This window comes from Bos grunniens, chromosome 8 (genome assembly GCF_055505025.1).
Source record: "Bos grunniens cultivar Pamir isolate PY7600 chromosome 8, Bosgru_T2T1.0, whole genome shotgun sequence".
Taxonomy (NCBI): domain Eukaryota; kingdom Metazoa; phylum Chordata; class Mammalia; order Artiodactyla; family Bovidae; genus Bos; species Bos grunniens.
The window spans coordinates 102,196,471-102,222,950 of record NC_141172.1 but is presented as its reverse complement, the minus strand read 5'-3'; the positions used below and the strand labels follow the sequence as shown (position 1 = coordinate 102,222,950).

At 46.7% G+C, this 26,480-nt stretch overlaps 1 protein-coding gene across 8 annotated transcripts; it reads right to left on the bottom strand.

Moving 5' to 3' along the window:
- Positions 1-1,323: 1,323 nt before the first annotated feature.
- On the bottom strand, positions 1,324-25,864 carry BSPRY (B-box and SPRY domain containing). Of its 8 annotated transcripts, none has more exons than XM_086316093.1 (6): positions 25,628-25,864; positions 21,874-21,972; positions 13,405-13,665; positions 12,070-12,095; positions 4,219-4,343; positions 1,324-2,718 (listed from the first exon to the last, which is right to left on the bottom strand). In XM_086316093.1, exons 1-6 carry the CDS (start codon positions 25,826-25,828, stop codon positions 2,192-2,194), a joined length of 1,239 nt encoding a protein of 412 aa, XP_086172219.1. In that variant the 5' UTR covers positions 25,829-25,864; the 3' UTR covers positions 1,324-2,191. The 8 variants fall into 8 exon arrangements, with proteins under 8 accessions (XP_086172219.1, XP_086172220.1, XP_086172221.1 ...); XM_086316094.1 differs by having other exon boundaries at positions 12,070-12,092; XM_086316095.1 differs by having other exon boundaries at positions 13,405-13,635.
- Between the last annotated feature and the right edge of the window lie 616 nt (positions 25,865-26,480).

The window sequence follows — 26,480 nt, the reverse complement described above, 5'->3', positions numbered from 1 at the left end:
AGTGTGTTAAATACTCTGCCAGGGCCTTATGTATGTATACATAACTCGTGGGCCTTGCAAGTGTGACTTCCACCTTACAGATGAGGAAATGGATTTGTGGGTTAGGTAGCCTGCCTGAGTCACAACTAGTACCTGCAGGAGCTGGGGTTCTCTTTAGGCTGGTCTGACTCCAGAGCCCATTGGCCTGACTTCTAGCAGAAAGTGATCTGTGTCACGAGACATGATGCCGTGGAGATCCAGGGAGAATAGAGAAGATGTCCTAAGGATGGCAGTGCTGAAGGGCACCCTGGTCACAGGGATAGTGGGGGGGGGGGGGAGGTGGGAAAGCACAGGGAACAGGGACTGGAGCTCAACTGGCAGGAGTGCAGGAAAGTGGGGGGGGGATCATTGGAGAAATTCCATGTCTCTTCCTGTCTTTCCCCCTTCGTGCTTCTCTCTACTTGCTGTTTACTGGACACCTGTGCCCTGTCTAGTGCCAAGTCCGGGGGTACTACAGGTAAAAGGCACAGACAGGCACAGACACAGGATATGTCCTCGTGCCAGTAGCTGGGGAGAGCTCTGGAGTGGACCTGAACTGGGAGTGGCCCACAGATGGGCAGACAGATAAGAGGGGCACTCTTGGGAGCAGGCCCATGAACTGTGGACCCAAGGCTGCTGTGGGAAGGTAGATTGGTAGCTGGGGGAGGGGAGAATAGCATGAAGACCTTTAGGTGCCGCGTAGAAGAAATGGCTTTGACCTAGGTTTTAAGCGAGTCTGTGCTCAGGCAAAAACAGGAAGCTCTTCTTAGACTTGGCCAAACCTCTTGTGGATCTGTCTTCTTTGGGCTTAGTGCCAAGGCCAGTTGACTAAACATTAATTTCCAGTTGTCAAGCAGTGAGGACTCAAAGGTCATGAACTGTGGTTCTGTGCAAGGGCCTCAGAAGTCATGTCAACCGAAAAAGTTGATTTGACCCACCCAGTGTTAGTAAATTATTGAATGAACTTCAGAGTGGGGAAGGCCCTGTCCTCCATCTTTGAGCCCAAGAGCCTTACAGGTAAGTTGCAGGTAAGACTGCCTTGGGACGGTGTTCGCAGGTGAAACAAAATGGAGGACCACTGTTCTCAGTGACCTCCTCAGAGGATAGGAAGGGACTTGACCATGGTCTCAGCAATGCAGGGCCCAGAACCCTGTCCCAGGCGCTTTCAGCTGTGTGTGCTGAGCTCCTGCTTGGATCTGGGAGCGTGGATAGGGGGTGAAGACATTCATTTCCCAGCAAACACAACACTAGATATGAGCTGGCACCTGGGGGATTTGGCCAATTACCAACAAAGAACACAATAAATTTTTCAGTGTTTTAAAGTCTTTAATAATGTACATGTTCTCTAAGGCTGGCCCTCTTATTCCCTTGGCTCTTTCTGGTTTGAAGGCCTCACCCTGGTCTCACTGTATTAGAGAAGGCATTAGGTGATGGCATGTACAGCTACAGTTGGGAAAGAAGTTCGTCCCTGTGACCACAGCTGGGCACTGGCTGGAGCTCTGCCTAGTCAGGCAGTGTTTCCGATGGGTGTGTTGCAGGCAGGCTACCTGGAGACAGGATCCCCTGAGTCTCCCGAGTATCTAGGTAAAACCTGGGGGAGGACAGAGGCCAAAGTCCTCTGGCCAACAGCAACCTGGCAGGAGTTCTAAATCCCTTCCAGGTTGTCCTTGTGTGCTAGAAAAATATTTTCTCTGTGCCATGTCATGAAAAGGATGGAGAAGCACCGAATAGAGGGAATGAAAGAGCTTCAGCCATAAGATTTTCTGCCAGAGGACGGGGTCTCCTGGGGGTAGGAGTTCTCCAGAAGAGCCTACAACATGCATCCAGTCACTTGTCCCTCCATACATCCACCGATCCATCCATCCATCAGTCCATATGTCCACTCACTGATCACGTTTATCACATGCTCACTCTGCACCAGGCACCATGCTGGATACCAGTGCTAAAGGGGCAAATGAGACACCATCAGAGGAGCAGATGGATGGTGGATTTGGGAAACCAAGCCTCAGGGAGTAGTGGATTCCCCCAAATACCCAGCATTTAATGGTTGGACCCATATTCCCCACTAAAGCTGCTCATGGGGCACAGGCAGCATTTGGGAAGAAGACACTGGGTAGAAACGTGGCCTGAAAGGGTGGTGGGGAGGGACACCTGGCCTCCCAGTAGCTGCAGGTCAGTGGACAATGGAAATGGTCTGGTCAGCCACAGCAAAGACCGGGAAGAGGGGCCCAGGGAAAGACGCATGGTGGATGTGGAGCACGGTCCCCGAGGCAGGCTCATAGAACAGTAGCTCCTGTGCCTGCAAGTCCAGCAGCACCCCCAGCTGAGCTGGGCAACGCAGCAGCGCCAGGGGCTCGTGCTGCCCGTCGTGTGAGAAACGGAAGTCCTGGCCATAGCGGGAGAAGACCCAGGAGAAGGCATTGCAGCCCAGACGAGAGTCACTGCCAGAACCCTTGCGGGGCAGCTGGCCTAAGGCCACGCCCACCTTGTACGCACAACTGTTCTGGACGTTTACCGTCCAGGCGTGCAGCCCAGCCTGGAAAGACGTGTCAGCCAGGGCATTGGGCCAGTGGTCAAAGCGCTCTGGGCCATCTGCACAGGCCTTGGACTTCTTGGCATTGAAGGTCAGGGTCCTCCGATCATCTGACAGTTGCAAGAAGGGGCTGACCGTCCTCTCATCCATACGCACGTCCTCTGTGCCTGCCAGAAAGAATTCTCTGAGTTGCCCAAGGCCCACCCTCAGCCCTGACCTGGTCCTGCCAGGTAGCAAAGGGCTTCCTCACCACTCACTGGGAGGTAAAGCCATTTACTCTCTCTGAGCTTCAGATTTCTCATCTATAAAAGTGGGGATCAGAACAGGACTTAACACAGGGTGGATGTGAGGATCAAATGAGATGATACCTGTAAATTACCAAGCATTAACAGTGATAGAAATAAGGCCCAGAGAGGAGAAGCAAGTTGCCCAAGGTCACATACCAAGTTAGTGGCAGGGGCCAAATGAAGACCCAGCATATTGTTCCTACATTTAGCATTGGCACTGATTGGGCTTCCCTGGTGGCTCAGATGGTAAAGAATCTGCCTGCAATGCGGGAGACCTGGGTTGGGAAGATTCCCCTGGAGAAGGGAATCGCTACTCTAGTATTCTGGCCTGGAGAATTCCATGGACAGAGGAGCCTGGCAGGCTAAAAGTCCATGGGGTGGCAAAGAGTCAGACACAACTGATCAACTTTCATTCACTGATTGTAGTGCACCCTAGTTGGGCATACGCAGTATCCAGATCAGACTTGTCCTAGTGACATGGTTCCTGAAAGCTTGAAAGCATCAGATATGCAGTTTCCAACAACTAAGTAAATGGGACTGCAGGCAAATCAGGCACCACTGGATTCCAGAATCTAGAAGCTGTAGCTTGTACTAACATTTTAAGGAGAATGTGCGGGGAGGGAGGGTTAGAATTGAGATGAATTCAATCCATTAACTTAGTCTTTCTGTGAATTGTGAAAATACTACAACAGGCAGTGTGGAAGCTTCCATTTAGTTTGGGGGAGACCTGCTTTGAGAACCCTCCCAGTGGGGGAATTCCAAAAGGCAGGAATCCACGTCACGTCCACCTCTGTGGCCCGAGTATACAGCACAAGGCCAGACCCACCACTGGCCTGAGTCAATGTCAAGTGAGTGAGACTAATCCAGGAAGCTCAATTCTTGCTCCAGATGCTCTCCAACTCAATTGCATGTGCCAAATTGCTTCAGTTGTGTGCTGATTCTTTGCGACCCTACGGACTGTAGCTCACTAGGCTTCTCTGTCCATGGAATTCTCCAGGCAAGAATACTGGAGTGCGTTGCCATGCCTTCCTTGAGGGGATCTTCCTGACCCAGGGACCAAACCTGTAACTCTTGCGGCTCCTTAAAGAGAAACTAGGTTTCCAAGAAATAGTACTGAGCTGTTACAGTAGGGCAGAACATGAGGAGGATGTGATTTCTGGGAACAGGATTTATCCCAGACCCAACCACAGAGCAGGCTGGTCTGGAAACGGAGAGGACCTGGCCCAGCTGCCCCAACCCTGTCCAGAACTTAGGCTCCATTGACAAGCCTGCATCCAGCATCACTGGTTGCTTAACCTACGATGCCAGACACACCAGTCCCCAGTGTGACGCAGCAGCAAAGCCCACCCAGACAGGAGCCTGGCTCCAGCAGTTCCTAACCTGAGAGGGATCCGAGAATGGCTGTTGCCCAGAGTTGGGTCAGTAATGGACTCCGAGTGCACTTCTCATTAAAGTTTAACTTTTCCGACTCCTTGGGATCCAAAATGCCCTCTGCTTCCTCGGTCCTTGTGCAGGGAAAAAAAAGAGATTTAGGGAGGTTCTGGAAACACATCTGGATCAATTCAGGAGGGGGACGGAAGTAAAATCCTTTTCCCATGAGGGTGACAGCAAGAATGGCCAGGACCCACATAGGAGCCCCCAAAGAGAAGGGGCTGGAGCCAGAAGAGAAGGTGGGCATTCCCTCTATGCCTTGGAGCCTTAATTCCAGCAAGGCACATGGTTTATAGGGAAGGGAATACATGGTGTCAATGTGTTCTGTGGGGAAAGCAAGTCACCGGTGTCTCTCGTGAGTTAGCTGGGAGGAGGACCAGAGCTACAAGGAGGATCTAAGCCTCTTGTACCACGGTCTTTCTGCTCCAGTAGCGTGCATAGAGAAAAATCTCGCTTTCCTTCAAAATCTACTGCAGCAAAACCTATTGGTATGGTCAGAAGATACAGCCATTCCTCTGCTCTTAAATCAAACACCCCTCAGGAGTCACATAAGAAATGATCGGTTATCACCCAACCATAAAGTAATCATAGCACTTTGCTCCCAATAGCCACCTCTTTTCAGCTCGCAGCAGGGACTGGGTTTTGCTGGAAGAGATTTGGGAACACAAGATGCCTAGGAGGGGAGTATTGTCATGTATTTAGCAGCCGAGCTCTAGGCTTGCTGTTTCTATGTAGAATCTCAGGATCTTTGCTCTAACTTGGGAGGCAGTTGTTACTTCATTGGACAGGAAGGAACCGAGATTCAGAGAAAGCACTCAGCTAAAAAGAAGAATCTGGATTTAAGTCTTGCTACTCTGCAGAAACAAAAAAAACCCAGACTGGGGTCCAGGCACCATTGTCTTACCCTTGACCTGAAGTGAAGTCTGAAGGGCTGTGAGGCCCTTCAGAGTGAGGATTCACCTTAGGGCCTAGCAGACCTCTGATCTGGCTTCTGAGAAAGAACCTTCCCTCTGCCTCTAATCCTGAAGGTAGCTTTGAGCTCAGGCAGCAAAGAAGTGAGAACACACGCTCTCCTCCCCAGATCTCGTGGCTCTGTCCACAATCAGAGGAGGAGGCTAGAGGGTGAGCACATCTCCTCATGGATGCCAGCTCTTTTTTTTTTAAGACTGGCACCGACTGTCCTGGCTTGAGAGGAGCGAGGTGAACAGAGCCTTAGGAAAGCTGAGAGCAGACTCTAGTTACAAAGACTCTTTGTGGTTGGGACAAGAAAGGCTCTGTTGCTGTCTTCTCAAAGCACTGAGGCTGGCTCTGGAGAAGTCCCAGCCACCAGATGAGGAGGAAAGAGGAGAAGGTGGTGTCAGCAGTGCTGAGTCATTATCAGAGCAAATCTGAGGCCAGTTACAGACACTAGAGTCTAGAGAATCGGCTGGTCCAGCTGCCTCATGCCATGGAAGAGAAAACTCGTGACCCCAAAGGAGTGGGAATGAAACGGGACTGGCATGCACCAGGCCCGGGCCAGGACCAGAACACCCAGTCTGTGCAGCATGGCCTTCTGTCATGGCAGACCAGGGCTGAGCTCAGCCACAGATGTGGAAACAACCTTAGGGACCGACAAACAGGTTTTGAAAACGGTATAATCGTCCCTCCATGTCCTAGGGGGATTGGTCCCAGGACACCCAGGAGTACTAAAATCCATGGGGCATTCAAACCCTTTGCAGTCAGCTCTCTGTATCTGCAGTTCCCCATCTGCAGATTCAAAAACACTCAAACCCTTGGTTGGTTGAATCTATAGGTGGGGAGCCCATGGAAATGGAGGGCCAACTCTACTTTGAGAGTACGCACCCTCAGTCTAGAAGCACAAAGTACTACAAACAAACCCTGAACTCTCCTAGTGGGTTTGTCTACCATACTATGGGTTTTGCAACTCAAACAACTGTTTCTGTATTGTAGGACCGAACAAATGAATAGATATATTGCTGTTGCTGGGAGCCACGGTTCTCACTGTGAAAGAACTACATAAAGACAGAATAAGGAAAGGCATAGGAAAAACCCTGTGGTGTTTGACTGGAATTAGAAGTTGTGATAGAAACTCAGGAATAAAAAAGTTATGTGCACACACACTCCCCATCTCTGCCTGCTGTCCACTGAGAAGGCTTGGAAGCAATGCATCAGTAGCAGGGAACACACCTAAAGCCTAAATCTTGGTTTTTAAATACTCTTCACCACTAAAAGGAACCAAGACTCCCTGGAGAAATAGCTGATTCCAGGGCTGGGGCAGGAAAAGAAGCTGTGCCTAGGATATCTTCTTGTGCTGAAAAGCAAGAAAGTGCTCTAAGAATGGTGAAGCGTTGTCAGAAGGACCACAGGATCTGGCTTGAAGGGGCTCCTACTGGCCAAATCTGGGACAGTTTGAAGATCAAAATTAATAATAGAAGTAATAGATTACAATGCACTGAATAAAATAAGAATCTATGAGTCTATGTTGAGACTAAATAAGTGAATGAATAAACAAAGTCCTAGACACAGCAATCAGACAAGAGAAAAAAGTAACAGTAAAGGACTCCAAATGAGAAAGAAGTAAAACTGTCACTGTTTGCAGATGACATGATACTATACATTGAAAACCCTAAAGATGCCACCAGAAAACTACCAGAGCTCATCAATGGATTCAGTAAAGTTGCAGGATACAAAATTGACATACAGAAATCTGTTACATTTCTATACACTTGACAGTGAACTATCAGAAAGAGAAATTAAGGACATAGTCCCGTTTGCCATCACATAAAAAGAATAAAATTCTTAAGAGTAAACCTACATAAGTAGGTAAAAGGCCTATACACAGAAAATATAAGACACTGATGACAGAAATTGAAGATGATACCAACAGTTGGAAAGATAGACCATGTTCTTGGATTGGAGGAATTAATATTGTTAAAATTACCATACTACCCAAAGCAATCTACAAATTCAGTGTAATCCCTATCAAAACACCAAAGGCATTTTTCACAGAACTAGACAAATAACTTTAAAATTTGTATGGAAACACAAAAGACCTCAAATAGCCAAACAATCATGAGAAAGGACAAGGCTGGAGGACTCACGCTCCCTGACTTCAGACTATACTACAAAGCTACAATAATCAAGACAGAGACAGACACATGGATCAGTGGAACAGAATAGAAAGCCTAGAAATAAACCCACACATTTATGGTCAGCTAATCTACGATGAGAAATTTGTTTTCTGTGCACTGAGTCAGGAACCTGTCACTGGCTCTCCACCCAGGTGGGCGTTATCATCTGGGGCTCTGGGATGTTTTAAAACGAGTAGGACCAGGCTGCTCTGTCCTGTCTTTGCCCTGAGCTGTAGAGGTTCACCAAAATCAGATTCTTGAAAAATCCAAGTACATCTAAGCAGTGGAAGGAAGTACTGACCAGAGGATCTGGAGGTTTGGGTTCTAGTCCTGGCAGTGTTGCTGACTGGCTGTGACCTTAGGCAAATATCTATCCCTCTCTGGCTCAGTCTTTCCCCTTGATTAAGGGGTTGATCAGATGATTTGCTAAGACTCTACTGTTTTTCACATTCCCAACAATAGTAATAGAAGTCAAAATAATTGTTTCCTTATCTTGACCTACAAGGCCCTGGGCTTCCCTGGATGCTCCGATGGTAAAGAATCTGCCTGCAATGCAGGAGACCTGGGTTTCATCCCTGGGTTGGGAATATCCCCTGGAGGAGGGCATGGCAACCAATTCCACTATTCTTGCCTGGAGAATCCCCATGGACAGAGGTGCCTGGCAGGCTACAGTCCATGGTGTCGCAAAGAGTCGGACACGACTGAGCAACTACGCACAACAACAACGATCTACGATGAGAGCAAGAAGATACAACGGAGGAAATACAGTCTCTTCAATAGCAGTGCTGGGAAAACTGGACAGCTACATGTAAAAGAATGAAACTAGAACATTCTCTAACACCATATACTAAAATAAGTTCAAAATGGATTAAAGACCTAAATGGAAGACTAGAAACCAAAAAACACCCAGAAGAAAACATAAGAACACTCTTTGACATAAATTATAGCATTTTTTTGTCTGTTTTTTGGCCACATTGTGCAACATATGGGATATTAGTTCCCCAACAAGGGATCAAACCTGAGAACCCTGTGCTGGAAGCATGGAATCTTAACCACTGGGCTCTCAGAGAAGTTCCATGTAGCAATATGTTTTTGGACCTGTCTCCTAAAGCAAAGGAAGAAAAAAAAAAAAAAAAAAACCAAATGGGGCTTAATTAAACTTAAAAGCTTTTGCAGAGCAAAGGAAACTATCAACAAAATGAAAGGACAACCTAATTGGGAGAAAATATTTGCAGATTATATGACCAGTAAGGGGTTAATAGCCAGATATATAAACAACTCATACAACTCAACATTGAAAAAACAAAAACTCAATTAAAAAATGGGCAGAAAGGGAACTCCCTGGAAGTGCAGTGGTTATTCCACACTTCCACTGCAGGGGACTGGGATTCAATCCCTGGTGGGGGAACTAAGATCCCGCAAGCCACATGGTGCAGCCAAACCCTGTCCTCCCAGAGAATAAACAAAAACAAAAATGGGCAGAAGACCTGAATACACATTTTTCCAAAGAGGACATACATATAGCCAACAGGCACCTGAAAAAATGCTCAACATCACTAATCATCAGGGAAATGCTAGCCAGAACCACAGTGAGCTATCACCTCCCAGCTGTCAGAATGACTGTCATCAAAAAGAACACCAGTAAGAAATGGTGAGGATGTGGGGAAAACAGATTCTCATATACTGTGGTGGGAATGTAAACTGCTGCAGTCACTGTGGAATATGGAGGTTTCTCAAAAAAAAAAAAACCCAACTGAAAACAGAACTACCATATGACCCAGCAACTGTATTACTGGGTCTATACATATACACACACACCCAAAAAGACACATGCACCCCGATGTTCACAGTGGCATTATTTATAACTGCCAAGATATGTAAGCTTCTCCAGGCCAGAATACTGGAGTGGGTAGCCGTTCTCTTCTCCAGGGATCTTCCCAACCCAAGGATCGAACCCAGGTCTCGTGCATTACGTGCAGATTCTTTACCAGCTGAGCTATAAGGGAAGCCCCACGTACATACACACACACACACACAAAACATAATTCAAAAAGACACATGCACTCCAGTGTTCACAGTGGCATTACATATAACTGCCAAGAATATAAGATACCTAAAGGTCCATCGACAGATGAATGGATAAAGATGTATATATATACAACGCAGTATTACTCAGCGTAAAAAAGAATGAAGTTTTGCCATCTGCAACAATATGAGTGGATTTGGAGGGAATTCTGCCAAGTGAAGTACGTCAGCTAGAGAAAGAAAAATACTGTATACCACTTATATGTGGAATCAAAAAATACAACAAACTAATGGCTATAACAAAAAAAGAAACATAGAGAAATAGAGAACACAGATGTAGAGAACTAGTGGTTACGAATAGAGAGAAGGAAGGAGGGAAGATAGGGGTAAGGGATTAGGAAGTACAAACTATTATGTATAAAAGAAGCAACAAGCCTACATTGTACAACATAGGAAATATTATAGCCAATATTTTATAATAACTACAAATGGAGTACAACCTTTAAAAATTGTGAGCCAGTATTTTGTACACTTATATATTATACATCAACTATACTTCAAATTAAACAAACTAATATAATGCTGGATGTCAATTATACTTAAATTAAAAAAGGTAACATCTCTGATAATGGGACAAAATGACATCAATGCCCCCTGGTATGACAGACAGACTGAGGACATCACGTATGAGATACTCTTGCTTGAAATGTACAACCTGAACCTAATCATGAGGTAACATTAGATAAACTCAAATTGAGGGATATTCTATAAAACTGTCCTAGACTCTGAAAAAGTGTTTAGGGGGGAAAAGAGTGAAGGAAAAATTACAGATTAAGAGATCAGATGGATTGGGTATGGGGGGGAATGGGATTCCAAAGACAATTATTAAGAACATTTTTAGTACAATTGGCAACATTTGAATACAGACTATATATATTAGATAATAGCATTATGTGGACATGGGATTTCCTGAATTTAATAATTATACTGTGGTATGTAAGAGAATGTCTGTTTTTTGGAGATTCATGTTGAAGTAGGTGATAAGATAAAAAGTCATACTATCTGCAACTTACTCTCAAATAGGTCAGAAAAAACAAGTTTTTCTGTATATATACACTAGATAGACAGGAAGAAAGAGACACAAGAAACAGAGAGCAAATGTGGCTAACTGATATCAATTAGTATTTCTAAGTTTATTATACTACTTTAGCAACTTTTCTATACCTATGAAATATTTTAAAACCAAAAATAAAGAATTTTTTAAGAAATCAGATCAGCTTGATATTGAGGACAGACTGTATTAGAGGAAGATGATGAAGATAAAAGAGAAAAAGATGAGGAGAGGGACTTCCCTGGTGGTCCAGTGGTTAAGATTTCGAGCTCCCAATGCAGAGGGCCCAGGTTCGATCCCTGGTCAGGGAACTAGATCCCACATGCCACAACCAAGAGTTTGCTGGATTCCAGCTGGACCTTTGAGTCCTTCCCAGCACTTTCATTCTGTCATCTTAGCTCCATGAGATGTGGCCTGGATGTCTGGATCTCAGCATTCTTTTCCCTGAAAATCTCGCTGCAACTAAGACCCGGCGCAGCCAAGTAAATAAATTAAAGAAAGAAAAAAAAAAAGAGAGAGAGAGAGACTAGGAGAAGTGTGGAAAAGATCATAAGGAGACAGTAAGCTAAATTTAGGAACATCCATACTGCGGAATACTTCAGACTTCCCAGAAAGTGAAGTACATCTAAATATACCAGGATAGATAGCCTGATAAGTTATAAACAAATATGAGGTGATCCCATCTGTGCTTTCAAAACAAAATTTCAAGAAGGGAAAAATCCCCCACACTCTTTTGTGATTAAACACGGGAAAGCCTATAAGACACACATATAACTGTTAAAGCTGATCATGATTCAGAAACAGAATTGGGAAGAAGTGATAGAGACATTTTTCACTTTAAATCATTTTCTACTGGTGAAAATTATTTTTTTCTCCCATGTACATATGTTGCTATTGATATCTATACTGCTGTCTTTATAAAAATAAAGAAGAATGGACTGTGCTCCCCAAGCACACATTGTGTCCGTGAGCTCTGAAATCTCACACACGCAGGGTAAGAATTTAATTTCTTTGCCTGGAAAATTATCACGTCTTGGCCACTTCCTCTGGCTCTTGGGTCTCAGAACCTTTCAAGACTTTTCAGAACTCAGGTAGGGCCTGGTGAAATTCTTTTATTACTGCATAATTAAAATAGAATTTTCCTGGTAACGCAGACTTAGATTTCAGATTCTTTCATTAGAGAAAAGGGGAATGAAGTAGAGAAGACAGAACTGGGTCAGGTGTCAGCTGTGGGTCCAAGCCCCAGCGCAGGGGCTTAGGCAAGTCCCTTCCCCTCTTTGAGCCTCAGCATTCTCATCTGTAGATGGAGGTGGTGAAACCCTCCCAGCCGGGTGACTGTTTTTTTAATAGGATAATGTTTAAGAAAGCCCATGACAAGCCCCAAGCCTGGCTTCAGGGAAGCCACTCAGCTGCCCACCCTGAGCTTCCCCCCAGGAGCGGTGAGGCCGGACAGCAATGGACGTGGCAGACTTTGGAGAGGTCAGGGGCCATGGCTCCCACGACTGCCCAGGCAAATACCAGGGCCATACTCACCTCTCAAAAATCTCCTGCTCCTTCTGCTGCGAGAAAAGAAAACAAAGTCAGGCTTGGCACCAGAAACCCAGCAGGTCGTCAAGACTTGACTATGATTAACTCGCATGGAGGGCTCCACGTGGAGAGAAATTCTAGAATAAAAACATCCACTCCTTCTTTAAGACCCTGCACAAGTTTTATGGGTCCTTCTTCACAGACCTCTCCCATCACGCACTCAAAGTGAATCCCTCTGTGCCCTGAGCCCCGTGGCACCCTAGGTTTCCCTCAGACTACACTTCCGGACAATCACCTATTTACCCAGCATTTCATCGCCCAGCGGCTCAATGGACGGGACTCATTGAATTTTCTGTTGTGACCCTCCCAGCGTTTGGGACAGAATGTGCTCGGCACGTGACAGCTGTGTGACAAAATGAACGCGCGATCTGGGACAGCCACAGAAACCATGACTGCACGAGAGGGGCAACTTGAACACAACAATGTTGTTCCACATTCTCATTTCTCTGCGTGGCGCATCTACTGAGATGTCACACCGTCACCTTAAACATATTAGATTGTGATTTCCGGGTGGTGGGAGTGAGGATGAGCTCTGTATTTGCAGCAGACCTCTTGTCAGTGCAGTGTTCTCTCTGCAAGCTTCTGGACTCTCTCCCTCTCCCCACTTCCTTTTACAAAGCTATGACTCTTGTCTTTGAGACATTAGCCTTTAAGTCGCTTCATTCAGGAAGGCTTCCCTGACTACCACCCGCCTCAAGCCAGGACTGCAGGGGCCCCAGCTGCCAGCAATGCCCCCTACCATAGCACATATCCCTCCATGTCTTAATTATCAGTTTATATATTCGCCTCTTCTACAAGGCTGTGAGTTGCTGACAGCCATATCCGGTACCTCCACTCTTAGGGCTTTCCAGATGGCTCAGATGGTAGAGTCCGCCTGCAATGCAGGAGACCCGGGTTTGATCCCTGGGTTAGGAAGATCCCCTGAAGAAGGAAATGGCAACCAACTCCTGTATTCTTTCCTGGAGAGTTCCATGGACAAAGGAGCCTGGTGGGCTACAGTCCATAGGGTTGCATAGAATCAGACACAGCTGAGCAACTAACAACACGCATAGATAACACAATGCTTAGCATACATTAGGCTCTTAGTAAATATTTGCTCACTACTGAAAGAACAGTTACCAGTTGAAAAAAAAAAAAAAATCCCCATTAGTAATATTGCCCTGTCTCATCCTGGTTCCAAATTATCATTTTCTACCCACCTCATACCAATAAAACATTCTCATTTTCAGACTTTGGCGAAATCTGGTCAACTTGTGGTGTCCTCACCCCCGCCTAACTTACAATCAACTGGAGGTCATCCAGATGAGTGAGCATGTCCACCAGGCTGCCGCGGATGGTGTCCAGCTTCTGCAGCGCCTCGGCCCAGTGTACTCGCTGCGTCAGGATACTCTGGTGGGCCCGCTCCTCTTCGCCATGCACCTGTTCCAGCAACCTCTGCTCCTCGCTCTCGCACAAACTCCTCACCAGACCCAGCCGCTGGATGACCAGTTCCCGAGCTGCGCTGGCCGTGCTCTGACCCGGAATTAAACAAGCAGTTGGGTCCTGGCATAGCCCCAGGCAAGATTAGGAGGGTTGGGGCTCAGCCAGAAGAAGTGCTAAGATTGATTAGCCATGTCTGACATGGGTACAGTAAGGGTAGTAATAGTGCTTAAAACACCCAAGCCCTAAGATTTTCCCAAATGTGGTTCAGGGAAAAGAATGCTGAGATCCAGACATCCAGGCCACAATTCATGGAGCTAAGATGACAGAATGTAAGTGCTGGGCAGGACTCAAAGATCCAGCTGAAATTGCTTATTTCACAGTTAGGATCCCCAAGTTCAAGAGACCAGGTCAGAGAATCATAGAAATGCAGAGCAGAAAGGCCTAAAAAGTCTATCATCAACAGAACGCACACAAACAGTAGTCCAGTTCTTATTTGGACCATGGTGGTGGTTTAGTCGCTAAGTCATGTCCAACTCTTGCAAAGCCATGGATTCCTAGGCTCCTTTGTCCATGGGATTCTCCAGGTAAGAATACTGGAGTGGGTTGCCATTCCTTCTCCAGGGGGTCTTTCCGACCCAGGAATCAAACCCAGGTCTCCTGCACTGCGGGCAGATTTTTTATCAATTGAGCTATGAGGGAACCATCTATTTGGACCATGTCTAAGGACAAAAAGCTCATTACTTCCCAAATCTGTCTATTCCAATTGCTTCCATGGTAGAATTCTTAATCTGCCACACAAGAGGGCAGAAATAAATTCTAAGTCAATGAATTTAGCATGTGTCCCCTAGCAACTAGCACAGTGTCTGGCAAGGAGCAGGTGCTCAAATATTTACTGAACGATTGACAGGAAAAGTTCTTTCCAACTTAAGCCAAAAATCTCTTGGTGGTGCTCACATGCCAGTCAGTGGTAAAGCAGGGTCTAGAGCCCAGTTCTCCTGACTCTCAGCCCAGCACTCTTCCCCTCCATCAGTGCCATCTGATGACCCATCCTCCCCCATGGCACTGTTGTCTGAAGCTCCTGCACTCTTGCCAGACAACTGAGGGTTCAACTACTTCCCTCATGCCAGAAAGTTGGGGCTCGTCAGTGGCTCTCCTTGTTTCCTGCCCCTAAAGACCTGCCTTGTACAATGAGGGGACAGTTAGGCCTGTTTCTCAGAAGAGACTGAGACCCACAATGTGCCCCAAGGAGAAGAGAGACGGCCTGAGTGAATGGCTGAGTGAACCCAGGGGTTCAGATTCCAAGTCCAGTGTTCTTTGGAGGCAACATAACACAGTGGTTAGGAAACTAGGCTGTAGAGACAGCGCCTAGGTTTAAATATTAGCTGTTCTATTTACTAACTATGGAACGTTGTTCCTTATCTTCCCTGGGCCTCAATTTTCTAATCTATCAAATGAAGATACTAATAGTACCAACCTCATAAGGCTACTTTGAGGGTCAAGTGAGTCAATATATATAAGAAGAACAAAGCCTGGCACATACGTGTTTGGTATCATTAGCTCTTGCTCCTCTCTCTAGCCCACCTCAATACCTTTCCCACGGGTGGGTCTCTGCAGTCCCGTTTGTACTGTATGAACAGGATCAAGAACAGACCCAAGATGCATTAGATACTCCCTGACAAGAAGGCTGCAGTCAATTTCAACATGCTTCTTGAGTCATTCCCAGGGAAAAAAAAAATTTGCTTTCCAAAGATATGCCTGAAGAAACTAAAATCCCTCCTAGACCAAAACACGGGCTTCCCTGGTGGCTCAGACGGTAAAGAACCTGCAATGTGGGAAACCTGGGATTGGTCCCTGGCTTGGGAAGATCCCTGGAGGAGGGCATGGCAACCCGCTCCAGTATTCAATCTAGACTGGAGAATCCCATGGACAGAGGAGCCTGGTGGGCTACAGTCCACAGGGTCGCAAAGAGTCAGACATGACTGGGTGACTAACGCACACATAGACCAAAACACAGAAATGCTGGAAAAATAGACCAAAGCATCCTTTTAAAGTGAAGCTACTTCTGGCAGCTTAGAAAAGGGAATCCCTTGGAGTCCAAAAGTAGAAAGGAAACGGAAGACCAGTGTAATCAAGAGCTGGGGACTCAACTGGCTGCTCTGAATGGGGCTTGTGATTTACTTTAGATTTGTACACTCATGTAAACCATCATACAAAAACAAAAGTACAATAAAGACCTTTCTGATTTTAAAATAAAGGGAAAACTTTCTACAAATGAGGGAATTATTAAAAGATGTGCTTTAAAATGAACCCTGCACACAGCAACTAGAGAAAACTTGTATGCAGCAATGAAGTCCCAGCATAGTAAAAAAAAAAAAATTTTTTTCTAATTAATTAAAAAATTCTTAAGGGGACCAAAAAGAGACCATAAATAGAATATACAACTTTCAAGCTAGGATAGGGAAAAAGAAGGGAGGAGGGGTTGATTAACTCAAAAGAAGGGAGGAAAGGAAGGAAAAAAAGCACAGAAAAAGTGGACTACAGCAGGGGAAGGATAAACTGGGAGGTTGGCATTGACATAGACACACTACTGTATACACAGCAGATAACTATCAGAACCTACTATACAGCACAGAGAACTCTGTCAGTCCTCTGTAATGATCTGTATGACAATGGAATCTAAAAAGTGGATTTGTGTATATGTACAACTGATTCACTTAGCTGTATAGCAGAAACTAACACAACATTGTAAATCAACTATACTCCAGTAAAAATTAATTTTAAAAAATTATAAAAGTGGACTACATAGAAAACAGGCTTCGCAGGTGGCTAGTGGTAAAGACTCCACCTGCCAATGCAGGAGATGCAAAAGACGTGGGTTCGATCCCTGGGTCAGGAAGATCCCCAGAGTAGGAAATGGAAACCAACTCCAGTATTCTTGCCTGGGTAATTCCATGGACAGAGGAACCTGGCAGGCTACAGTCCATCGGGTCACAAAGAGTCAGGCATGACTAAGCATACACAGAAAACATAAAATGACAGCCATAAATCTAAGATTGATTAAACTTGGCTAGTTAAAAGGCAGGGATTATCAGCTTGGACTTTTTTTATAAGTATTTTTTTAACCTTTCTTTAAAATGTTATTTATTTATTTATTTATGACTGTGCTGCATCTTTGTTGCTGTGCGGGCTTTTCTCTAACTGCTGCAGGCAGGGCTCACTGTGCAGTTCAGGCTTCTCATTGCCGGGGCTTCTTTCATTGCAGAGCAGGGGCTCTAGGGGCGCAGGCTTCAGTAACTGTGGTGCATGGCCTCAATAGTTGCAGTTCCTGGGCTCTAGAGCACAGGCTCAATAGGTGTAGCACAGGTGATTAATTGCCCCATGGCATGTGGGATCTCCCCAGATCAGGGATCAAACCTGTGTCTCCTGCATGGACAGGCAGAATTCTTTACCACTGAGCCACCAGGGAAGCCCTTGTTGTTGTTGCTAAGTCGTGTCAGCTGTTTCCGACTCTGTGTGACCCCATAGACGGCAGCCCACCAGACTTCCCCGTCCCTGGGATTCTCCAGGCGAGAACACTGGAGTGGGTTGCCATTTCCTTCTCCAAAGTATGAAAGCGAAAAGTGAAAGTGAAGTCACTCAGTCGTGTCCAACTTAGCGACCCCATGGGCTGCAGCCTACCAGGTGCCTCCATCCATGGGACTTTCCAGGCAAGAGTACCGGAGTAGGGTGCCATTGCCTTCTCCAGGGAAGCCCTGGACTTTTTAAAAAAGGAAACAAAATCCAGTTTCTAAAACACACCTGAAACAACATAAGAAGTTGGAAGTAAAAGAAAAGAAACTGATATATCCAGAAAACACTTGTTGGTCTAGTAATGAGTAAAAGACAAAATAGTCTTGAAGGCAAAAAGGATTCCTGTTCATAAAATGTCACTGCTACTGCTGCTAAGTCACTTCAGTCGTGTCTGACTCTGTGCAACCCCAGAGACGGCAGCCCACCAGGCTCCCCTGTCCCTGGGATTCTCCAGGCAAGAACATTGGAGTGGGTTGCCATTTCCTTCTCCAATGCATGAAAGTGGAAAGTGAAAGTGAAGTCGCTCAGTCGTGTCTGACTCTTAGCGACCCCATGGACTGCAGCCTACCAGGCTCCTCTGTCCATGGGATTTTCCAGGCAAGAGTACTGTCACTGAAAAGTGACAAAAGGGATGTTTTACCAGGAATATATAACAAATTTAAATATATACACTTAATAAATAGTACCAAGAATATAGAAAGAATTGACAAAATTATAAGGAAAAATAGGCAAATTCACAGCATAGTGTGAAAATGTAAATGCCCTTTGCCAGTAATCAAAAAATCTGGCAATCAAAAAAATAGTAAATATAGAGAAGATCTGAACTTATTAATAAGCTTAATTATGGACTTCGCTGGAGGTCTGGTGGTTAAGGCTCTGAGATGCCAATGCAGGGGGCACAAATTTGATCCCTAGTCTGGGAACTAAGATACTGATACTAATGTAAAAGGTAAAAACATATATTTGAAAATTTTAAAGTATAAATAATTAATAATAAAATAATTAAAAATCTGATAACTCATAGCACAAGGAAAAAGTCATAGTAAAGATTTAAAAATACTTATAACTGAGTGAAACTGAAAATACTACATCAAAATTGTGGGATATCCCTCTATCAATACCTAGAAGGAAATATATAGCTTAAATGCTCACTTTGAAAATGAAAAAAGACTAAAATCAATAGGCTGTGTTCAACTCGGGAAGTTAACAAACTACAGAGTAAATCCCCAAAAAAAATCAGAAGGAAAAAATCATAAAGAGGAAATAATAATGGAAAATAGATGTAATCAGAAGGGAAAAGAGAAGCAATCAGAAGCTCTCAGAAGAGAACTTCAACAAGCTCTCCACATCACCTACCCATCTACCTGCACCTGTGCTCAAACACTCTGTCTTCCCTATTTCTGTGGATAAACTGCCTGTGCTCTCACCTCTGGCCAATACTTCCACTTATTTACTAGCTTCCACCCTCTCTGCTAAACCAACTGTCCCCTTTTCCTGCATCATTAATTTTCCCCTCTCTACTGGGCAATTCCCATCAGCATACACACACACAGTCATTTCCCGCATCTTAAAAACCAAGCAACAAACATTTGCTTGCTTGTTGATAGCATATCCATCTCTTGATGGACATCCCCCTCCACTATCTCTTGATGGCATATCTCTCTCCACTATCATCCCATTTCTCAGCTTCCTTCTACAGCAAAATTCCTCAAGAGTCATCTGTGCCAACTATCTCAAATTGCTCTTTTTCTACTCTCTCTGAAATTCACTCTGATCACACTTTTACCACAATACTCTACCAAACTCCTCTTGTCAGGATCTCCGAGGAGCATGTTACTGAAGAGTCCATTCTCATGTCTCCCCTGACTTGATCCCTCTGCAAAATCTGAACCCACCTCCTTGAAACCTATTGTGCGGCACAACACTCTTATTAACTGTTTTATTCCTATTTACCGATTGCTTGCTTCTTGGTCTACTTTGCTTGTTCCTATCTACTCAATTGGGCTTCCCTGGTGGCTCAGACGTCTACTCAACGGTTAGATGTCAGAGTGCTCTAGAGCTCAGTCCTTGGACCCCTGCTCTTTTCTATCTGTATTCTACTCACTTAGTGATCTCATCATTTCCTATGACTTTCACTTTATACTCTCACTTATTTGAAAAAAAAAGACAGTGCACTAAGTCGTGTCCGACTCTTGGCGACCCGATGGACTGCAGCCCGCCAGGCTCCTCCGTCCATGGGATTCTCCAGGCAAGAATACTGGAGTGGGTTGCCATTTCCTTCTCCAGGGGATCTTCCCGACCCAGGAATCAAACCCAGGTCTCCAGCATTGCAGGCAGATTCTTTACCAACTGAGCTACACAGGAAGCCCCACCCTCACTTATACACTAATACATTTACGTCTCTGGCCCAGCCCTCTCCTAACTTGTGTACCCAGCCATCTACTCAACATCTTAACTTGAATGCCTAATAGTCATCTCCAACTGAACATGTACAAAACTGAACTCTAGTCTCCTCCAACCATCACTCTGCACGCAATCCTTCCCCACCTTGGGAAACGGCTGCTCCATCCCTCCAGTTGCTCACATCAAAAATAAAGTCAACCTGATCCCTCCTCCCTTTCTCTCACAAAGCCTACATCCAATCCATCTGCAAATCCTGCTCTTTCTTCCCTCAGAAAGTATATATTAATATATGCTGCGTTTCACCATTCCTACCATACTCACTCAGGTCCAAACCCCTCTCAACTCTCACCTGGATTAATGCAACACTTCCTCACCAGTCTCCCTGTTTTTACTTTTGCTGCCTATGGTCACTTCTCAACACAGCAGCCACTCCTTTTAAATCTTAAGTCATATCATCTTACTTCTGATAACTTCCTGCCTTCCCCAGATAAAAAGCCAAGTCTCTGTGTGACCCGTGAGGATTCTACCTAGCTCCATGCACTGCTCTCTGACTTCATCTCCTTTGTCTTCTTGTTTACTCTGCTCCAACATGTCAGGCACGCTCCCATCTCAGGGTTTTTGCACTTGCCTTTTCTCTTTTGGGAACACTCTTCCCCAGGATATACAGTGCATTCCCTCACCTCTTGGAAATTTTGTACAAATATCAATCTCCTTAATGAGGCGATTCCTGATCACAACCCCATCCTCAACATGACCCACCCCCTGCCTGCGTTCTATTTCTCCATAGAGGTTATCACCTTTTGACACAGCATATATTTTATTTGTTATTAGCCCTCTCCACTGGTGGCTCAGCTGGTAAAGAACATGCCTTCCAGTGCAGGGGTTCAGTCCCTGGGTGGGGAAGATCCTCTGGAGTAGGTAGTAGCAACCCATTCCAGTATTCTTGCCTAGAAAATACCACGGACAAAGGAACCTAGCAGGCTACAGTCCACAGGGTCACAAAGAGTCAGACATGACTAAATATGCACACACACACACACACACACACACACCCTCCCCTGACTAGAATGCAGGCTTCACGAAAACAAGAATTTTCCCATGTTTTATTCACTGTGGAACCTCTAGCACATAGACTGATTGTGCTTGGTGTGTGGCAGGTGCTTACACAGGTTTGTTAAATAATCAAATAAATGGCAAAAATGTTGTAAGTATTCCCTTCAAAATCAGCACCTGCTACGAAAGCTTCTATTTGACACTGCGCTGAGGTCCTAGCCAGTGCAGTTAAGACAGGAAAAGGAGAAGGATGAAGAAAAAGAGAAAACATCATGCAAAGAGAAGCAGAGATGGACAGAGAACAGCTGCCTGGACTTCTAGCGGCTTGTTTGTTCCTGCTTCTCATCCCCTTTAGGTTCTGAAAGACTCGTGTATCTAAAATCCAAGAAATTCTGTTTTGCTTATGCTATCAGTAGTTCAACTAGACTCTATTCCTTGCGATCAAAATCATTTATTTTTTGACTAAAATAGTGCCATGTCTGCTCCATGTACTTTTGGGGAAGGAGGGCAGGGGTGTGCAGGAAGAAACTCATAGCCCCTGCCCTTGAAGGGCACACTTGAGACTAAGAGGCAGCAGCAGCAATGCGTCCACTGAATAAAGGGTGGGCAGTGAGGTGCTGTGGGCCTCCCAGGCGGCACTAGAGGTAAAGGACTTGCCTGCCAGTGCAGGACATGCAAGAGACACAGGTTCGATCCCCGGGTCAGAAAGATCCCTTGGAGTGGGGCATGGCAATCCACTCCAGTATTCTTTCCTGGAGAGTCTTATAGATAAAGGAACCATGGTGGGCTACAGTCCATAGAGTTGGACACGACTTGGCATGCACGCACTAGTGAGGTGCTGCAGAGGGATCACCTGGGAGTCAGACATCCAGCTCATAGAACTGACTCTGTGAGTCAGTTAACCTCTGCGGGACCCATTTCTCCGTCTGTAAACAGGGATGTTACTACCACCTACTGCCGAAGACTGTCATAAAGAATGTGCAATGTAAAAGCCATGGGTTATTTTATAATACTGGGGCTGAGCACAAAATAATTAAAATGATAGAAGACTCATCTGATCTTTTACCTGAAGAAAGTTATTTTTAAATCAGTCTTTGCATCAAATGCATTCTAGGAACAACCCACTCTGCCCAGATGTAAAACCAAGAAAGAGGAAACCATCCTTCCTGAGCATCCAGCTTTGTCAGTAACACAATGGGTCTGGGAGGTTGGGAAGGAACTCTAGACTGGTTCAAGCCCCTAAGGCTGAGAGCTTATCCTAGGAGGCGGGCCAGAGGAGGGGGAAGGGGAAAAATTACCTACCACTGCTCTCTGGTTCTTCCCTGGCAGGACGTCAGCCACATATTTGGTGATGGTAGCACTCTGTAACTGCAGCCTCTCACACTGGTCCACAATCTTGTTCTGCAACACAGATGACATCCATGGTATTTGGATCCACAGTTGGTCCATTCTCTCCGTTCCAGTGATTTTTTTTTTCCCTTTTACCCCACCTCAGCCACCTACTCCCATGGTCATATCTCGGAACTCATCATTATTGAAAACTATGCCACTTCCAAAATCTTCAAGGATCCCATAACCTCCCCACCACTTTCCATCCTAGATCACACACTCTAGAATCTCCATTCCAACAATCCTCCAGCTTAGATGGAGTCACCAGTACATTAGTCTTAGCACTTTTCACTGTCCATCATCCCTTTTTGTGGCCTTGCTTCCCTCTTGATCCTCAAATCCCATGGCCCATCATAAGCACTTTCTTACATACACTCACTCTTCCTTCATATCCAGCCCCCTAACTGTCCACACCTGCAACTGAGCACAAAAACATGGCTTCCTAAGCTGCTCTTCCCCAAGGAATCCCCATTCATTAACAGTACTTCCAAGCATCAATCTCGCTACCCAGACCAAAACTCCAGGAGTTACTCTCCAACCCCACATCTAATCCATCAGTGAGTCCTACCAGCCTCTTCTCTGAGGTCTCTCTCTCTCTTCTGGCCACTTATGGTCACCTTTACTTCTGCTGTTCAACCCAGATCACCATGATCTCCCACAGGAACTGCTGATAGAGTCTCCTAACAGGGCCTTTATTCTTGACCACCTTCCCAGCTTCCTCGTTAGCCATTGCCACCTTTGGTAAGGAAATCAGATCAAGTCACATCCCAGCTCAAAACCCTCTCGTGGCTTTCCAATGCACCCACAGTGAGACTGTAACCAACAAGGCCCTACCTGGTGGGACTCTGCCTTTCTGTCCAATGTCCTCCTACTAGTCCGGCCTTCTTAAAGTGAAGTGAAGTCACTCAGTCGTGCCCGACTCTTTGCGACCCCGTGAATAGTAGCCTGCACCAAGCTCCTCTGTCCATGGGATTTTCAAGGCAAGAGTACTGGAGTGGGTTGCCATTTCTTCTCCTACTCCGGCCTTCTTACTGTTCCATAAATACACTAAACCTGTCCCGACCTCAGTGCCTTTGCACCTGTTGCTCCTTCTGTCTCCCATTTATGTCTTGTTCCTCGACTCCAAGGAGACTTAAGCCTTCCCTGACCATCGCACACCTCATATCATTACTTTTTTTTCTCCCTTGCACTTATCACTCCCTGATTGTATATCATGAGTCTGTTTACTTCTTTGGTAGCTGTCATCCCCTACAGGAACATAAGCATCATGACTTTAACTTGTTCTCTGTGTCCTACTACCTAGAAGAGAGTTTCTATACATAGAAGGCCCTGAATAAATATTCAGTATTTGTTGAATGAATGAACACCCACTTCTTTGGCCACAAGAGTTTCAGCAGTTCACTGCTCCCAAAGCTGTGAGCATTGGCCCTGAGACCAGGAGAGAGTTTTTAGAAATGAAGACACGAAGGCCCACAGAGAAGTGACTTGCCCATGGAGACAGCCAGGTCCCAGCTTTGCCAGTCCACCTCTCCAGGTAACAGCTGCAGCACTTCCAAGCAGCAGCTCTGCCACCATTTCCCCTAAGAGCTTTGCCCCAGTTCCATCTGCCAAGGGCGACTCAACTGTCTCTTCCAGGCAGTTCTTGTAAATCCTTCCCTCCACAACCAGGACTCAGTCTTACACTTCACTGGCCCAAACACCAAGTTAAAGAAATGACTTGACTGGAAGAAAGCTGTGGCCACCACACACCACAGGACTGAGGGAAGTGAGACTAGCTTCTGAAAAGCTACAGGGCAGGTATCCAGAAGGTAACAGAGAGGTTGCTGAGCTGGCCTTGTTTTTGTCCAGTTTAGTAACAATCTTGCCCTGGGGCAAAATTTCTTTGATTGGCCAGTGGGACAGGAAAGTCTGCAAAGAACCCACAGTTTACTCAAAATTGGAGGCAGGGGCTTCCCCTGTGGCTCAGTGGTGAAGAATCTGCCTGCCTGTTCAAGAGACTCCGGTTTGATCCCTGGTCAAAAATGAGAGGATCCTGCATGCCTCGGAGCAGCTAAGCCTGTGTGCCACAGCCACTGAGGCTGTGCTCTGGAGCCCAGAAGCCACAACAACTGAGCCCATGTGCCCTGAAGCCTGTGCTTTGCAACAGAGGCGGCCACTGCCATGAGAGGCCCACACACTGCAACTACAGAATAGCCCCCACTTGCCACCAACAGAGAAAAACCTGGGCAGCAACAAAGACCCAGCACAGTTAAAAATACTGTTTTTTAAAAAATTGGAAGGAGAGAAGGCAAGACACATGCCCTCCAGGCAAATAAGATGAATATGCTAGGGGCCTCTGGAGGGCTCAGGGAAAGCCCCCTGCCCCGTGCAGAGTCCATTCCAAAGCAAATAGCAGGCTTGCTCCCCTGGTCCAGGCTTCAACCCCTTCTACCACTCAGATTCAGCCCTGATGGCAACTTTTTAAAAAAAGGTCTTATTAAGTTCTCACTCCCATTAGCATCACTTCCTCCCTCCAACCACTGACGCAAAGAGGTGGTTTTTCTCTGGCCTAGTCAATGACTCCTCTGGTCCAGCCCCTGAACATTTGGAACCCTGAGAAAGTTATTCCCCTGTTCTGGGCTTCAGCTAGCTCCCTCATCTATTAAAGATAGGTAGGACCAAACCTTCAAAGGTCTGGATGGGATGAGATGATGGCTATTTAAGCGCTTTGGAACTTGCAAAGTTTCTATCCATCGTGCCAGTTCACTATACCACATTATCCAAGCTTATTTTCATCATCACCAACTTGGTGGTCCTACTTGTTACCCACCAGGAGCTTTTCAAGTGCTGTTGGATAACTGAATCCCTCTCCCCAGCACCCTGTCGGGTGTGTGTGTAACAGTCCAGTCTGAGCCCTCAGGCGTCACAGCTGCGCAGACCTCCAGGGAGAGGTTGGGAGAATCAAGCAGGTTAATCAAATTGCAAAGAAACCCCCAGGGACCAAAGGTGGGGTGGAAGGAGATAGGAAGCCCCATGGTGACTTGACTCTCCAATCTCAGCAGCTCAGGGGAGATTGGTGGCAGGAAGCCAAGCTGGAGGCGGAGGTGAGGAGAAAGAAAGCCTAAGTGAAGGGTTCCAGTAGGAACCTCCTGACATCCTCCCCGCCCCCTCCGTTTACCTAAGTGAAACCGGCTTCAAGTACAGTCCAGGCCAATCCTGAAAGGGAAGAGAAGTCACCTCACCAGGAAGGCTGAAGGGAGGATGAGGGGAGGAGCTTTAAGTCGAGGGGCTAGGAAACAAGGAGAGACCGAGTTTTATCAAGTTTCCAAAGGGGCGGTGGCCGGGGAACGCTTTGTCCCGGGCACCTAGAGCAACGGAGCCCTTCACTGCCCAAAGGCAGCCCCACCGAGCAACACGTTTAATAAATGCCTCCAAACTATAAATGAGGACACTGGGGCTCAGAGATTACGAGACTCACAGGGAGGACCTGATGGAGGTGGGACTCGAACTCGGGTCAGCTGGACTCCAGAAGCCACACCCTCAACCGCCTCGCTCTACAGCCGGTGCCTCTCGCGGAGCCACGACTCCCCGACCCGCTGCCGGGCGCCTGCCGGGGCTCAGCGCCTCCCCCCACACGGCGCCCCCTTCTTCCGGAGCCCGCCGCCTGCCGGCGCCCACGCCCGCTCACCCGCAGCTCTTCCGCGCGCTTCTCGGCCCGGCGGATGCGGTGCCCCCGGCAGCGGCCGCCCAGCCCCGTGCAGGCGGCGCACACGAGCCGTCGCTCGGAACAGCAGAACCAGTTGAGAGCCTGGCCGTGTTCGGGGCAGATCGGCCCTGGCTCGGACCCCGGCTCCGGCCCCGGCCCCTGCCCAGCGCCCTCCGTGGACATGGCCGAGCGCCGGGCGCCGACCGCTCCACCTGTCGCAGGTGACGGCTGGGCGGGGCTTCCCTGGCTCCGCCCCCGGGGCCCCGCAGAGCGCCCGGCCCGCCCGGCGCGCCCAGGCGGCGACGCTTCCTCCCACCCCGCTCCAGTTGCCGGGTGGGCGCCCGCCCCACACCCCGCCCCAACCCGGGCCAGATCCCGCCCGCTTTAACAGTCTTCTTGATGTTTTACTGAATCGTGTTTTATCGCGTGTTTGTTTTGTAATAAAATAAAACACATTAACGTGACTGTAGGAAGTTGAGTACTGTTAATTGAGCACTTACTAAGTGCCAGAGTTTTGCTGAGCGCTTTAGCATCCCATCATGTAATACCCCAACAACTCTTTTTGACAGGCAAGATACTTTTAAGCTACTTTTAACCAAGTAGCTTAAAGCTGGGAGAAGGCAATGGCACCCCACTCCAGTACTCTTGCCTGGAAAATCCCATGGATGGAGGAGCCTGGTGCCCTGCAGTCTATGGGGTCACTAGGAGTCGGACACGACTGAGCAACTTCACTTTCCCTTTTCACTTTCATTGCATTGGAGAAGGAAATGGCAACCCACTCCAGTGTTCTTGCCTGGAGAATCCCAGGGACGGGGGAGCCTGGCGGGCTGCTATC